Consider the following 17,965-nt stretch of genomic DNA (forward strand, 5'->3'; position numbering starts at 1 on the left):
GAGAGAGGGAGGGAGAGAGAGAGAGAGAGAGAGAGAGAGAGAGAAAGAGAGAGACAAAGATATACACACACCTACAATACACAACTTTGGACACTGTACTGTTCACATTGATTTTGCCGACGACTGATACAACCCCGTCGGCACGTTTAATTAGAACATGGCGACTTTAATACAAGCGCACGACAACAAGAACAACAACAGCGCCCCCTCTTTCTCTCGCATTCCTTTTCTTTACTTCTTTCTTTCTTTCTTTTTTTTTTGTTGTTGTTGTTGCTTCTTCTTCTTGTTCCATTTTCATTCTCTCTGTCTCTCTCTTTCTCTTTTCTCTCTATTTTTTTTCTTTTGCGTTCCTTTTCTTCCATTCCTCTCCACCTGACCGTCGTCGTAGCCATCGTATATACGTAGCAGCCGCTTGTTTCCTGACCTTTGAGGCTCTCTCCTATGTATGTATATGGTGTGTATGTACTTTTCTTGCTGCGTGAGAGGGGTCGCTTATCTACCTAACCTAACGCGGTCTACGCTAGTGCCAGACATCCTCGCCGCCCTTGCATCTATCATTGTCATCGTCGTCATCATCATCGTCGTCATCGTTATCATCGCCTTTCCACCATTTTTAAAAATCACGCCCACTCTCGCGGATACGCTCGGAGAGAGACAAACATAACACACACGCATACACGCACACTTAAAGTACATCACATTCGTCCGATTCGATTTCAACGTTACATTCTCTCTCTCTTTCTTCCTACATACATACATACATACATACACGCTCACATAATACATTCTCTCATTCTCTCTCTTTCTCTCTCTCTCTCTCTCGCATACACATACACATACACATATACATATACACACTCACCACCCACACTCACTCGCGATCTAAATCTAATTCGTCTATGTTTCTACGTGTCTACACATGAAAACATCCTATCTACACGAGCATTTCTCCGACATTCCATGGAATCGCATCTAGTATTGCCAATCGAGAAACGAGAAGCCACCTTATCTCTCTTTTTTTTTTTTTTTCTTATTTGTTTTCTTTCTTTTTTTTTTTCGTCTTGTCGATTATATCACCCTATACATACATACATACATATAAAGCGATTCTATGGATCGTACGGAGCAGCATTTTTGATCGTTAAAAGTAATTCTATAAATTGCTTCTTACTTCTTTTTTTCTTTTTCTTTTTCTTTTCTTACGGATGGTATATTGTACAGCATACGACTTCGGGAGTTACGCTTCTATGACAGAGGTACATCGTTTAGGACGAAAACGGGGCTAATATAACATACAATAAAAGATTATCTCGGATTTCAGTGAAGAAAATAGGGGACTTGTTGGGGGAGGGGAAGGGAATAGGATGAGCGTGGGTGGGGAAGAAGGGTGAGAGGGAGTTTGTTTTTTTTCGAAATTTCGGCGTTCGGCGTTCTTCGACGAGGGCTAACTAATAATCATCATCCTTGGCCTCTCACCGAGCTATATCCTCGATTGTTGTTTGCATAGATAGAGTAGCCACACACGTATTGAAGGAATATTTATTGAAAAACATCGTTTCATAGAAAATATTTATTACTCTCTGTGTCGAATATCTCTCTGTTCATTCGTTCACGTCCGTCTGACTAGAAGGACTACTAATCGATCATGGAAAATAAATATCGCGTAAAGAAACCATGGATCTCTTTCTCTTTTTTTCTTTTTCCTTTGCATTTCGGTATGTAATAGGTATATACGTATGTACGTATAATGTAATAATATTGTAAGTTCGGATGAGAGAGAATCGATGTTAACTCGCTGCGTGGTGTATTTTTTTTCTTTTCAGCATCATTATTATTATTAATTTTTTAAATTTGTCGCGGTCGAACTGACACTTCTTTGCCACTGTATGTCACAGTATCAAGAAGCGTATATTTGCTATTACCTGTCGTTAAACGACACGACGAGGCATCTCTATCTATACCATTATCATTAGCATTATCATTATTATTATTATTATAATTATAATTATAATTATAATTATTATTATTATTATTATTATTATAATTATTATTATTATTATTATTATTATTAGTATTATTATTATTATTATTATATAACAAATAAGTTAAAAGAATTTATAATACACGCATTGCTTTTAACCCTAATCGACAATCGGTTACGTATTTTGCCAATCCAAAGTGCCATGCTATTTATTTTGGAACATATGAATTAGCTTTTTCAAATCGTGTATCTATCGTTTTAAAATTGTGTGTGATAAATAGATGCAAATGTTTGATATGACACTCATAACGGATTATTTTTGTATATTTGTATTTTTGAATGTTCCTTTTTGAACTATCTGACGTCTCATCATAACCGATTCGATCGGGCTGCAAAATTCAACATTTCGCTGATGGAATCACGCTGGGTCCTTATCAATAGACGAATCGACGTTTAGATAGACCAACTCCGATCGTACGATTTATCGTTACATGATTGCTTTCCATCGTGTTAATTTACGGAAATGACATCGTTATTCGTTCGTTAATATTTCGATAACATCTCAATATTATCAGAATAATTATCTTTCATTTGTTTCTATCGATCATCAAAAAAAGAAGAGAGACAAAAATCAAAAAAATTATCTATTCGTAAATGTCCTGAAAAATATGTAAGGATAAATCGTGATTCAAGAGAATCGTCATATAAACTTCTCGATCGTTCGCGTAATGCAATATATTTTATTTACAATGATCTTACAAGAATCCGAGCGCACCGTCGACCACGAAAGTTTCGCGAAATTGTCCGACGGGGATTGTTCGTCCCGAGTTGTTCACGTTTTCATTGTCACAAGACGAGAACGCGAATACTCAAGAATTCACGTATTTGCTTCTTAATCCTGTATCGAAGAATCGCGGAACGTCGGTAGGGAAAAGGATTTTGGGTTTGATTTTGGTACGAATTTAAATAATTGGCGATGAATCTCCGTTGACTCGTACTACTGCGTAGACTACCGTTTCTAAGCTATCAACTGTTTCCTGTATCTATCATATGCAATTGTAAATGTTATTTCATTTATTAAAACAAACTCATTAACACGTTAACGTAAAGATAGATGCTAATTTTGTAATAATAAAATAATAATAATAATCATTTAAATATTAAATATTATATAATAAACGAATATTATATAATAAAGAAGAGAGTTTACTCAAGTTTTTGAATAAATTAGGTATATGAAAAAAATATCTCGTGGACGGTAGTATACGTAATAGTGGATAAAAATCATTAACTCGATAGGTAAAAGAGAGCAAGGTGATTTATGGATTTGTTGAAGGGAGTTAGTTTAATAGGGTGCGACGGTGCACGATGTTGTTTTAACACACGTCCCATTAATCGATTTTGGACGTGATAAGTGCGTATCAAGACGCTTTTTTCCCGAGTTATTAGACGTTTTTGTCCCGAAAGAGATTTTCTCAGTTACGATTAGATGGTATCATTAACGCGGCGTACCAAGAGTGCCCCAATGTTCAGCAGAAGGTCATGCGTAATGGGGGTAGGTGCCAAGATGTGGCGGCACGTGTCCCGATGCCGTGTGGTGACCAGCGTAAAGATTCGCACTTGGTGTCGTCGACCAATAACTGGATGCTGATTGGAAAAGACCACCTGGTACCGAAACGGAAACTGATGCTGCTGGTGGTGGCATCAAGTTTAACTTTGCATGACCATAACCAGACATGAAGAGCTCACTTTGGTATTTGTATGCCGCGGGATCAGCCGCAGCTGGTTGCGTAGCTGCTGCTAGACCTTGAAAGTCGAACTTGTACGCGTACCTCTTCCCGTGGACCTTCGTCATGATGTTCTTATCGTAGTAGTACCTGTAGAACAATGATCCATCGGAAGGATTTTGTGATTAGACTAGAAATGTATTTATAGCTTGTTTATTCAATATTTTTTCCAGATTACTAACCTCGTCTTCTAATTATTAGAAAGTATATCTGCTAATTATTTTGATATTATCTATTGATTTGATTCATGTCGTCTATCGAATTATTTAGAAAGTATACTAATTTATTTAAATTTTATACCGATCATTCGTATAATGTATCGATCATTCAAGCCGGCTACCGATCATTCTAATTATTAGAAAATATATCTGCTAATTATTTTGATATTGTCTATTGATTTGATCCATGTCGTCTATCGAATTATTTAGAAAGTATACTAATTTATTAAAATTTTATACCGATCATTCGTATAATGTATTGATCATTCAGGCCGACTACCGATCATTCCTGATGTTCTATATCAACGAGCGAATTCACGAAATGTGAATCCCAACCATTACCAATTTTAAACGTTCACGTGGAACATTGAGGGACGATGGAAGCGTATTGGCGAAGGGTGAAAGCGTGCGTTGTACCACTCGTAATTTTTCGCTCTCACCGTTTTGGAATACATCTAAAAGGTTCCTGCTACGAACCGGGAGTGAAGTGGAACGGGGAGCGGGAACGAAAAGCGAGCAGTCGCGTAATATAATCAGTGGATCTGATCGAAAAATAATAGCCGCGTCTGCCGGTCTGGGTAACAGTGATTGAAATTTCTCCCTCTACCTTTACGATTCTCAACAACGGCCGTCGTGCATCGTCCATACGACAACGTAACCGCGTTTTGTGCCGTCTTTTCTACTTTTCTCTTTTTTTTTTTGCTTTTTTCCTTTTTTCCTCCTGTCGAATTTTGATCATAGTATAGGATCGTAGTATGGTACGAAATCGTTTGTTATCCAACGTTTTATATTAGTACGTTCATTAGATAAAAGAATCGTTTAGTATATTTGCAAATCGATCTATCTAATCGTTCGCAATTAAAAATTCAAGATAAAATACCTTTTTATGTTTTATTACGAAAGATAAGAAAAGCTTACCTTAAGGCCCTCGACAATTTGTCGTAGTTCATGTTCGGTTTCGACTTTCTCTCGCCCCAACGTCTTGCCACCTCATCTGGGTCGGTCAACTTGAATTCACCGTTGGTTCCTTCCCACGTAATGCACGCGGCGTTGCTTGAGTCGGATAAAAGTTCGAGTAGGAACTGCCAGAGCTGAATTTGACCGGACCCTGAACTTGCCAAGCGACTACTCGTCGCGCTAAACATTTGGTAGGGGTCTGGAAGTAATCAAATCGACATATTAACAAATTCTTATTTAACTTCTGTTTTGTCTGATAATTTTAATCGATTCTTTTTCAATATATATATATATATTTTTTTATATAAACGACGAACAATGACGACGACGATAATTTTGCAAACCCTTCTAAATGTAAATTTTTAAACATTTATTTTCCTTTTATTTTCATACGTTTTAAAATATTGTATTCTTTCTCCATGGAAGAAATCGGATGTCATTTCTTGCCCTTTTCCCCGAAGCATATACCTATCCATTACACGGTTATTTCCTCGTGTTCCCCGTATCGCTCTTTAAAAGCTTTACAATGCGTCATCACCGTCGCTCGCTACTGCTCAGACTTGAAGGGCTCTAGAGTCGTACAAAAGGATATAATCGCAACCCTACAATAGAATAGAGTTCGTTTGGATCATAATAATTTCAATTGGAGGTACCGTCGACGGAGTGGTTCAAAGGGCGTCCGCGAATGTCTTCGCATTGGTCAAAAATCTATGCTAGCTTAATACTTTCTTATCCTGAAGTTCCAGAGTATTGAACTAAAGATATGACTTATTGCAAATCGTAAATTGCAAAGTATGTAACATGTCATGTAAATATTAGGAAATACATGTGTACGATCCAATAAAACTATCCTAATTGAAATTTATTTCAGTATATAAAACATACTTTTGCAAAAGTTTAAATATAATTTCATCAACTTTGAAATATCGTCTGGAAATCGACGACCATGAAAGTACATTATCTTTTCGTTTATCTAGACGACTTCCGTGGAAATATATTTCGAGAGATTATGAAGGGATGAAGAGAGAGAAAGAGAGGGAGAGGGAGAGAGGGAGAGAGAGAGAGAGAGACAGCCAAACAGACAGACAGACAGAAGCAGATAGATGTAGACGACGAGGATGGGGTATCCGAATTGCCGGACCTCAAAGGTCGTTTCGCTAGTTGAGTTCCCCGAATACGTGGCAGAGCGATCGCCTTTCGATCGAATGGTAACTCACTTACGAGTTAATAATGGAAAGGGGCGCGGTATACCAATGTGTGTGCTCACAACTAGGGAAGCAAGCTTTCGTAATATACGAGACCGAAGCATCGAAAACAATTTAATAAAAGGACTTTTGATTAATCGTTTTCAATGATATTTTCTATCTTCAGATTATCACCACGTCAATGGCCTATCCTAAAACGTTGGGCATGTATGTACTTTTTTATCAAAATATATTCGTTCGCTCTCAGGATCAAAATATTAATTGAGTGATACATAATATGTATCTCAATAATAAAGGATCCGTTATAAAGGATATTGCAATATTCTTAGAAATGATTAATCTTTCTTTAATACATATTAAATTAATACGAATATCTTTCAAGTCAAAATTATAATGTTTTATACGACACATTTGTTTCTGATTCGAGTTCGAAAATTCTGGAGAAAGGAGAAACTCCAGTTCGAAAGAGAACGTTCATTTAGACCGATCGATCGGCCGAAAGGAGAAATTTCTGGGCGTGGCACGAGAAAATCTGGAGGCTGAAACTTCGCGTATATCGTTTGCGCGATTAGCGAGTAATGTAATAATCGCGAAGGTCATTCCGTGCGTTTGCCTTTCTGAACTATGTCTAGCTGTATTAAGAATCAGGTCATACTCGCATCTTCACGAATGTATTTTCTTCGAACCGTCGAGACTTCGTAAGAAATAATATTTAACGATAAAGTATGTCTTGTTAGATTTAAGGGAATATTTCATTTTCTATGAAAGTTTGAATAGAGATAAATACTTGAACTTCTCAAGAATATCTACCTACTACATACCAGGCTGCCTGAGGTGGCTGTGAGTGTCCAACGCCGACTTTGATAGGCTGCTTCCGTACCCTAAAAAAAAAAAAAAAGAAAAAAGAAGGAATGTACTAGCACCCGAATCGAATAAATCAAAATGATTTAATTTTTTAAAAATTTAATGCACCGAATGATATATTAAAATGCTGAATTTTTGTCGTAATATTAGTTCATATTATTATATATTCACGTTGTAAGCTATTTTAAATGATCAGTATCCTTCCAATATAAATTCAAATGATTACTATAACAATTAATACGTAGTTACATGAAGACTTCGAAAAATTTTATATTTAATATCATCGAATCTTTAAGATATTAATGATATGAGCTTATGCGCAGTCAACGAGTAGATAAAATTTGTAGGAAAACAATGAGAGATAAAAGAAAAAAAGTTATCGGCCGGTCAAAGACGGACAAAAGTATAAAGCCCGGTCGAGCGTTAGAATCCGTTAGAGAGGATTTCCGTGTAGGCAAACACAGGGCTGAGTGCTCCGTATACGTTTCTCCATGCTCATCGCTTCGATCCTACTTCTTATCACCCCCCAATTTCTTCTTCTCGTCTACCTCTCGTCTACTCGTCTTTGCACACGCTTTGTGTACACACGTACGTATGTATGTTTATGCGTCTGTCTGTCTGTCTGTGTGTGTATGTGTGTGTGTTCATTCGTTCTTACGAGGAACTTGGGCAGTGATCACGTACATACGAGTGTGCAATCTGTTTAAGACACAATGCCCCTTAATTTCGCTTCGTTATACTCCGTTTCGTTGGAAGATCGTACCAATTTGACGATCAATTTATATGTCATTAGATAAAAATAAAAAAATTAGAAGTTAACGCTGCGATCTGTTGCAAAAATCTGACACGTTGTTTTAATGAATCATCTGATGGTACTGTTATCTTTGTTAGTTTTTGTTTTCTTTTTGTATTCTTTTATCTGTACAACTTGGTCACAGAGAGGTAAATATTGAATAATCATATGTTTTATAATTAAAATCTAAAAGTGAATCTCTAAACCATGCAAGTATGATGAATGCAAACCTAAATATTGAAGATTCATTCTGATCTCATTAAATATGCGATTAGAATAAGTAAAGATTTTGTCAATTTATATCTCATATTAGCATAATATGTAAATCGAGATACATGATAAAGATTTCGTCAGTTTTTGAGAAATTTCGTGATAATCGTGACGTTTAAATCGAAAATAAAAAAAGAATTATCAAGAAATATATAAAGAAAAATCAAAATCACATCGTTGGAATGTCGTTGACAAGCAGAACGGCAGATGCTAGCTTTAAATAGCAGTTGGTATCCGCTGTGTTAAACAATTTGATTTCGCTTCTGATTGAGACGACCGGGAAAAAGCATCATCGAGGGTTCGGACAAGCAAGGAGACGATCTTTGCCAGGCGTCGACGAATCTCACGTTGTCCATGGGGTCCGCCTCAATCAGCGTAGCCGCAGGGTTGCAAGATTTATTATTTTTTTCTTTTTTCTTGGATTTCGACTAAGATTCCTTTTTTCGAAAGTATTCAGGTTTACTTTGTTCTAATGTTACACGACTCTTGAAATGAATCAAAATCTATTAATATATATATATATATATAAAAGTTTTATATAGTACACTTTGTACTAGATAGTATTATTAAGATTTAAGATCATGAACATTTGGAAATATTACAAAAAAATATATACGCTGCCCAGTTTTATAGATTCTAGTTAAGAACATCAACGATCGGTTTTGGATTCGTCCAAGTTCCCTATTGTCGCGTCTATATCCGCACATTCCAAGCAATTACGTTGGGCGGGGTAATCCCGTTAGGCGCACGTACCTTCCTCGAGGGAGGATCAAAGGTCCCCGTTATTCCGGCTTACTGAGCTCTTTTTCGCTCCTTCAAACATAGCTAGCACAACGACAATGCTGCTATTCTATCAGTCAAGGGGTATGAGATCTACCAACTACCTTCTTCTTTATCTTTATTTTTATCTTTATCCTTTTCTTTTTTTCTGGCTTGGAAAAACTCGACAAAATTTCAACATGTTTTCTCTCGATTTTCTTCAACTCGAAACAACACTTTTATCTTCAACATTGTCTCATCTAAAGGAAGAAGGGTGTTCTAGAGTCGAGTCGTTTTAAACGAGGAAGTTAAGAAACCTAGTGCTAAGTTATAAGTCACGTCTTCGCGTGACTCGGCACGCGAGGCTCTTTTTAAAAGTTCTCAAGTGAACGACGTGTCACGATCTTGTCACCTTCTCTAGCTTAAGCTTTTTCTTTTATTTTTTCCTTTATTTAAAATTTTTTTTTTTTTATCTTCCGAAACATAATTCATCATAATCACGCTCGATTTCATATTTTTTCTTTTTGCAAAACAACATTGCTGAAAATATCAAGAATATAAAAATGTACGAATATACGAAATGTAAAAAATTTTTCAAAATAAAAGCAAAGAGAAAAGCAAAAAATAAACAGTAAAGAAAAAAATATATATGTGTATATATATATATGTGTGTGTGTACTATATATTTATATATGTGTATATACTGTATGCCAAGAGAATTTCATAGGGAAGGAAAAAGCGTGACGACTTTACGCGCGACTTTGACTCTTCGTCGTGCGGTCAGAAAGTCGAGCGGGTCTTTCCCAGTGCGGAACCGCGTTCAGGAGCTGGGGGACACGCTCAGGGGACACGGATCGTGGGCAACAAGTCACCGGGAAACGACGCGTGACCATGGTCTTCGCGCTGCCAGATTTACGAGGAGAAAGAAAGGAAGAATAAAAAAAAAAAAAGAAAAAAAAAAGCGAGAGAAACGTTTTTAACGTTTTTCTTCCTTCAGCAGTCATCTCGAAAGTGACGTGTTTTTATTATTAATACATAGAGATTTAGAAAAGAAATATAGTAACCTCCCCTTCCCCCATAACACAGGTTCATCAGATAATCCTTATATATAACACTTTGTGAATATATTTTTGGAAAAAGTTTTGAGATAAAATTAGAATATCACAAAGGTTGCAGATGAAAATTCTTTAAATTAAAAATCGATGTGAATACTTTTCCTTATGCATATATCTATCTATACTTATTATTATTATGTATCATATTTATTTTGTATTATTTTTAATTGAAACGTTATAAAAAGAATAGAGTAAAATGTTTCATTATCCTGCAATAAATTAATTTTTCTTGCAATCATGATTTCTTTCATAGAGAAAAATGTAAAGATGATTTAAAAACTGAAATATTCTAATAATGAATCTTTTATCATTTAATATGAAAATGTCTCTTCAAAATCATACGTAATCCAGATTTGAACAACCTGTGACTCGTACAACACAAATTCATATAACGCACAGAACTGTAAATATCCCTCGTATTATACAGGAGGTCTACTGTATAATATTACGTTTCTACGTATCATCGAGATCGCGTCAGATTTACGTAGGATCATCGATCATTATTTACGAGCGGGCGCGTGCCTGAAGAAAATAAAGGATCGTCACGGCTCGATTTGTAATGAAAGATAAAAAGAGAAAGAGAGTGTGAGAGTAAGAGAGTAAGAGTGAGTTCTTATCTCGGCCACTCCATTATTCTTCCTATTTTTTCTTTTTTTTTTCTTTTTATCCTTCTCTCCTTCAACGAGCAACGTTCTACGGGCAACAGAATGGAATTGTCAAAGAAATGCCCGTAGCATATTGGAGGGGTCGCAGGATACGACGACGGAGTCGCCGTGTCTCGCAGTTCGTATTATGTCTTTCGGTAGTACATACACGGGCACGTGCCTATGCGTGACACGTTCACGCATGGCTGCTTGCGCGTTTCGAGACTCCCCCGCCATATCGGCTCGCATTCATCTCCGATTCTCCGTTAGGAGGGTGCATGGATTGCGCTTCCACTTTAACCCTGCGTCGTTGAACGTCTATCAAGCACGAATCCCCTTGTCCCTTCTATCAAAGTGGCTACATTGCCTAGTAAGAAAAAATGCTTTGGGTGTATAAGGAAATTTTCTTTTAAGAAACTTAGAAAATCTTAACTTTAATTTAAGATACAAAAAAGAATAGGAAAAGAGAGAAAGAGAGAGAAAGAGAGATAACAATCAGTGATCAGGTCTGATCACGTTTGGTCGTTTGGCACGCGCCGTGTCGGACTACGTAATTATCATAGGGAAGTTAGGGTTGCCCTCGGACGGACGCGCGAGCACACTCACACACACAAACACACAGTGGGTACAGGGGGTCGAGGTCCGCTCGCTTCGGGTCAGGAAGTCACGCGAGAGGCACACGCGCTTGAGAAGAGGAAGAAGGAAAGGGGGCAGAGGAAGTACTTTTGTTCCTAACGCCACTCGCCTTAAAGTCTTTTTTTTTCCCACCTACCCTAGTCGTAAAACCTTCTCTAAGACCGGATCACTTTCTTTTTTTTTCCTTTTCTCTTTTTCCCAATTCCAATCTTTACTTGAGAATCATTGAAAAATATTGCTGTATTGAGAACAAGAGTTACGTAGTTTCCCTAGCTTGAATTTTGAATATATCCACTTGTCACTTATCTTACACCAATTTCCACATGTTTTTGATTGATATGTTTATTGTGATTTATTAATATTGAAAAAAAATTCATCAAAAAAAAAAAAAAAAAAATCATTCGTGCACCAATCGTGCTCGAAACATATTAATTCTTTTGCGCTACGAGGTCTTCATAGGAGTGATGATAATATTTATCCATAAAACTGTTGAATCATCTCTGACTTGACACTTCATGTAGTTAATAAAACAAATTGTGAAACAGATTAATTAATTGGTTAGAAAGTACATGTGTATACATGTGTACATGTCCGTATGTATACACATAATATGATTATCAGAAATTTAAAAAATTATATCAGAGTTCACTAAGAAAAAATTATTGAAATAATTATAGTGCAAAAGGCTTAATTTATAGCTCGCTGAATTAATCTTCATATGTATAAGGTTGCAACAAATATAATATCTTTAAGTATAGCTTCATGGATTTTCGAATGTTCCATTTATTAATCGAACTGTCCCGTGTTAGTGGACACGATGTTAAAGAAAGAGTTTGAAGAAAGTCATTTTTATCAGAAACTCTTGCTTGAATTTACTACTTAGTAGCCAGAACCTTCTTCGAAATCGAGATCGGTACTTTGCAATCTAAAGCAAGCGTGTTTTTAAAGTCCTACCCTGATTTTTCTTTCCATTGTTCTTCCGTACAAAGCATCACGCGATGGAACACGTACGATGGAATGGTAACTAACTTGTGTCTCGCGTGCAATAAATTCATTATGTAAAATGTACGTTAACACGTTGACTGGCATGGGGGTCACCGATGATTTGTACTAGAAGTAGATATACCAACTTCATTTAAAAAGAATTGTAAGATTCGCTTATTAAGATTTATAAAATTGTAAAACGAAAGCTAGGTCAGTAAGAGTCAGATCTATTATGAAAAAAAAAAAAAAATAAAATAAAATAAAATAAAAAGAATCAAGTACTTTTGCTTTTCAATGTGTCACGAAAGATATCAAGCAGTAATATCGATTTATGCAAAATTGCCTAGGACACGTTAAATATCGTCTACGTTGAAACTACGTTTGACGTAGAATTTGTAGGTGGCTTCCAAAGGAACAGGCGAGGTTTAATTTGGTTGGTTTGTACTCTTAGCACAAACGACGCTAGCTATTGAACACTATAGAGAAGAGAGAGAAGCTGTGATTTCAATTTCACGCTGGCAAAGAGCCGCAGAGGAAGATAGAAATAGGTAGAAAGAGAGAGAGATGATGGTACAGAGGTGGCAGAGGTGCCCCGGGTCACGAAGCGAATCTGACGCGTCGTCGCGTAATTTCATGAACCTCAGTGCTGTCCGCTCCTACCATGTTATGGCGTCGAGTGTAAACCTGATCAAAGGCAACGTGAGAGCACAACCCTCGCGATCAGAGAATTGTACCCTGCGGCTTACTATCTTACGTCCTCTCTTCTATGAGTGCCTTCTGTTTTTCGACTACTGATGGTGTCTGTGATCAAATACGTATGTATGTGCTCGTACGGATGCAAAGAAAAGTTATTGCAATCGTTAACGCATTAATTAATTCGAACAGTTTTAAAAAAAGAATCATAGTTTTCGAATTTTTATTTATTTGATAATTGAATTCGACAGAAATGAAGTGCAATAAATTTTTTCGTTAAAACTTAAAAATGCATCTGGAATTAATGCAAACCTAAATAATGAAATCTAATCTGTGGAATGTATAAAATATAAATGAAAAAGAATAAACATGAAAATGAACGAAATATAAATATCAAGTTTAAGGAAAGATAACTGCCAAAAATAGGACACATACTACCTTGGTATATGTTTGGGAGTTATCAAAATATACATTCATTACATTTGTAGTAAACAGCTTGGTAACTCGTAACACCGGTCTGCATACACCTTGAATGTTCGCGAATATTTTTTACATTTGGTCTGGTAGCAGCATGAAGTGTGAGCACAAGTTATTTATACAAAGCGGCCCCGAGGGCACGAGTCAACGAAAGACGATCGTTGTGTTAGTGTAGAGGTGTCCAGAACGATGAACAAGGCTCCGCTTGACGCGCCACTGCTTTGCCAACCGCTCCGTTGACTTCGTTGCTGTGCTAGCAGCCGTTTCTCTCTCTCTCTCTCTCTCTCTCTCTCTCTCTCTCTCTCTCTCTCTCAACAACCCCTAGGGCTGTTCACTCTCGACGGCCACAAAGGGTCCGCGGTTGAACGCGCGGCAAAGCGGCACAAAGCGACGGAAAGCGCCAGGACACCGGAATACCGGGACACCATCGAGCCACCCACGTCATCTTATTCTTTTACGTAGATGCCATTGATCAATGCAAATATAAAATTTGATAAAGTATTACTTACCCTGGCCAGGAGCCGGCGATGTCGCGTGACTCCAGCCTCCTTTGTACGAACTACTTGCATCTGTAAAATTTCAACATTATGTAAGGTTATAATTCATGACAATTTAAGATTTTTAAATTATTAACATTTCTTATAGATTTGGAAGTTACAGATTCAAATATTGGATCTTTTCTTTTCGATATGCCGATGACCGGTTCAATGATATAAGTAAGAGCAATATTGAAGAAATTGGTAGTTGATAGAAAATGAGTTTTATATCTCTTTTTTTTTTTTATGAAGAAAGAAAGCCCCGAGGTAAATCCACAGAAAACGAATTTTCTCGACTTTTGACGCAGTCTCGAATGCCGCCGGTGTATTTACAGACAGATATATTTTCATTTGGCAGTTATTGGCACGAGGGTGGCCGGCATGTGTACATACGCAGGGCAGTATGTCAAGCTGTAGCAGAAGCTTGGTCTTTCTAGGCAAACAACGACTTAGTCGCGGACGCTGACTCGACCTTTACTTCTTACTTCGTCTCCCTTCGTTTGGTCTAAGGGTACAGTCCATTAATAAAGCCTCAAATTTCATGTTTCCGAAGACGTTAAAATCGATCGACGTTCAACGTGATGTAATCTCTGACACGTCAAATACGTATCTAGGTGATGTTATTATGTGGTATACTTTGTGATTTTATACTAAGGTAAAGGTCACCTAGGTCAAGGCTGCGCGAGTAAATATGCATAAAATAAATGTTATTACATTTTCTTTGTAATTATGAATACGCATCAAGATCGATTGAAAGAATTTCAGGATATAATATAAGTTTATGAAATATTTATATTTCGCATTTGATTGATAACGAAGACATTTCAATAATACACTACTTTCTGAAAAATGAGTAGATTGATACAATCTGTCGTACCTGTTAGCATCCATTATCTTATAAATTCAATAACGAGTGCAAAACTTGTTCGATCTTTGAACGCAACACAAAACCTAACAAACACAACTCGACTTAACGATCATCTATAGGTTAGTATCTCAACCCTCACGTTATCACCTGATGATCTCACAGCAAATAATTATGATTGTCAACATGGATTTATTAGATGAAATATGGCAGTCTAACCATCACGATTCTAACGAATATATATCCCACGTACCGGCAAAAAGCATGGAGAGATTGGTGAAAGCTGTTGTTCGTGGTAATTCCGCGGTGGTGGTACCGGTACTTTTGAGGTCCAGCATCGCGCGGTTTGCCACCGACGCGGCAGGTAGCCTCGAGTTTTCGACCCCCCTGCGTTGATGGGCCTGATCCCTCTGTTAATAATGCGTTAACACCGTTGTCCTCGATAATCACTGGATCCCAACACGACTCGTCGATCATATCACAAGAGAAATTGCTGCTCGAACTCGTTCAAGATTGAACGAGAACGTCGCGGGGTTTAGCCAATTTTAAATTTTTTCTTGTTGTCGTTAGATAGAACGCGAAAATAATAGGTGGTTGCACGATAAAGGTGCCGATCATCTTGCCTACCCGCTCCGAGTAACACTGCTGCTTTTCTAGCCTCTCAACGGCTCGTCGAAAACGACGACGTGCCTATACGTCGACCCGCCCTCCATCACGATGCCATTCGGGGGTTGGCTCGTGAACGCGACACTAGGGGCGGTCTCTATCCAAGGATTGACACCCCCGTGCAAGATGGGGGTGGAAGGACGCTTGCGCTGTGCCCTTCCTCTATAGTCAGCCGATATCTCTACTCTGGTACTTCTTGCCTACGCTGCCGACGGCGAAAGCCGACTCCTCGAGTCGGACCTTGACCGGATACCTCTTCTCTTACTCTTACCTTCCTTCTATCTAAGTTTTAGCCCAACCACTCTCCATTCTTATCAACATTCTTATCGGTCTCATGCTACCGCCACTACGATTATCGGTTCACCGTTTTCCCTTCCACTTGAAAAGAACTCCTAATTTTCTGTGTCTTACTAATTCCGAAATCAGAAAATTGTACATGAGACAAATGAAGTATTTTTGAATGTGTGTTCAATGTATTCTATAATTCTGTCATTACTACGATACAGAATACTTCGCGATTCTTTAATTCTAGAATTTCTGTGAAGATTATATGAGTCGCTCATTTGCCTAATCGATTAACTTCATAAGAGAAACAGTAGAAAAAATTGATAACGTTATATACATTGTACATTATTTATTATTTAACATTTTTATCATGAAGTGTTGTTCGACCTAATTATTAAGGAAATTTAATTTAAACATAACAAGTTAAGCATTGATTTTTTAATGGCACTAAAATTTTAAAAGATTCTGAGCAGTGGATTTAATCGCTTTAGTTTGTATGTATAATAAAGAAAGCTCATATAATATATCATAAATCATATATAAATCATATATTATAGATCATATATTGTAAATAAAATATATATATAATGCTGTATAGATATTTCATTTACAATAACAAATTATTGTTATATATATATAAGATTATATTGTAATAATTTTTTAAGACAGAATTATTTATCAGATTTAACAAAATTGTAGCCAAACTAATGATATACTTTAAAATTATATAACACTTCCTTTACATATAATAGCAAATTTTCTTTCATATTTTGTCATAAAATATGTAGTATATTGGATATCTCATAATTAGTTCTTATACCTGTATCTATACGAATGCATAAGTAAACAATAAATCACTAATGGTGCATTCTTTAGAATTATAGCAATTGAAATACCGTTTTCAAGCTGCATCGGTGAACGGGAACGACTGAAAGTGGCCGTTCTGACTAATACACATAGATAATACTTAGCGAGTAGTAGAGTAACTGTGATTCATACTACCGGGATATTCTGGATGTTCGACGTTAGGTAAGGCCGTTTAACCGTGACGTGGGAGTTGGTGTTGGTCGTGCTGAAGAGGGAGAGAAAGAGAAAGAGAAAGAGAAAGAGACAGAGAGAGAGAGAGAGAGAGAGAGAGAGAGAGAAGGCCCTTTCCCCAGTACCACCACGACCGATAGACGCGGCACGCGCACGACACGCGACCGCGTACAGCCAGCGGCGCATTTAACGCGCGATCGCTCTCGAGTGTCCGCGTGTACGTTCTAGGGGATGCCAAGGGGGTTAAAGTGCGCCTGTGAAGGGAGAAAGCCGATGGTGCTACTTTTCCGCGATACTTACCCCCTCACATCGTGTCGAACCTATAGTATACTTTAAGTTGCCAGAGTTGGAAAAGAATTGGCAAACTCCAGATAGAGTTCGAGTGGATAATACCAGGTAGATTCTGAATGGACATCGCCTGAAGTTTGTCTAGTCTATACATCAATTTTTAACTATTCTACATTTTCAAGATTGAATGAGAAGTATTGAACTTTAACATAACTGGACATATCATAGACTTTGAGAGTTGTATAATAACTTGAATAAACATTGTAAGAATTCTAACGAGTCGATAGAATATGGAATATTTTTTCAAATAAATTTTCTAAAAAAAGAATTCCAAGTACACTTCGACGATAATACAAAACTTAATAAAAAGTCTGAACGAATATCTCGTATACTCCTTCTTACTTACACTATACCGGCTAAAAGTCTATATATAAAAGTATGTGGAAAGGATCTTTTAGGATACAGGGAATCATACATACTGCTCGTGATTTTCCGAGAGTGCATTATCTTGAGATACTGGCGTAGTGGTATTAATGACCAACCAATGGTTCTCTTCGACATTGCTTGCTCGCTCGCTTGCTCGCTCGCTCTACGTGGGCTGTTAGTGCGGGGGCGCGGAATATCATTGTATGCCATGAGACATGACAGGGCAGCTATTGTAACGCGAGACGCATAGCTGCGAGGAGGGAATAGAGAAGAGAGCTGCGAGGGAGCTCGAGCCAGCCAACTCCCACCCCAAGAGCCTGTCGAAGCATCGAGCTACCTCAACCTTCCCCTTCTCTCTTCTTGCCCAAACCAGCTCCCTCCTACCCCCGAACCCCCGTTCGTTTCCCTCGTTTTCGTTCCCTGCACACTGTAACACGATAAGAACCGTGTCACTTTGTTGCGTTTGTGGGGGAGATCT

General features: G+C 37.5%; 1 protein-coding gene across 3 annotated transcripts in view; it reads right to left on the reverse strand.

Annotated features, from left to right (window-relative positions):
- Window positions 1-107: 107 nt before the first annotated feature.
- Window positions 108-17,965, reverse strand: part of LOC122627923 (transcriptional regulator ERG homolog) — a 30,457-nt gene continuing 12,599 nt past the window's right edge. For 2 of the 3 annotated variants that reach the window (XM_043809563.1, XM_043809562.1), the window contains exons 3-6: window positions 13,893-13,952; window positions 6,970-7,029; window positions 4,905-5,142; window positions 108-3,858 (exon numbers count right to left, since the gene is read on the reverse strand). In XM_043809563.1, coding sequence (XP_043665498.1) covers window positions 3,522-3,858; window positions 4,905-5,142; window positions 6,970-7,029; window positions 13,893-13,952 — 695 coding nt within the window. In that variant the 3' untranslated portion in view covers window positions 108-3,521. The remainder of the gene's footprint in view (window positions 3,859-4,904; window positions 5,143-6,969; window positions 7,030-13,892; window positions 13,953-17,965) is intronic. The other variant, XM_043809564.1, reaches the window with a different exon arrangement.

This window comes from Vespula pensylvanica, chromosome 3 (genome assembly GCF_014466175.1).
Source record: "Vespula pensylvanica isolate Volc-1 chromosome 3, ASM1446617v1, whole genome shotgun sequence".
Taxonomy (NCBI): domain Eukaryota; kingdom Metazoa; phylum Arthropoda; class Insecta; order Hymenoptera; family Vespidae; genus Vespula; species Vespula pensylvanica.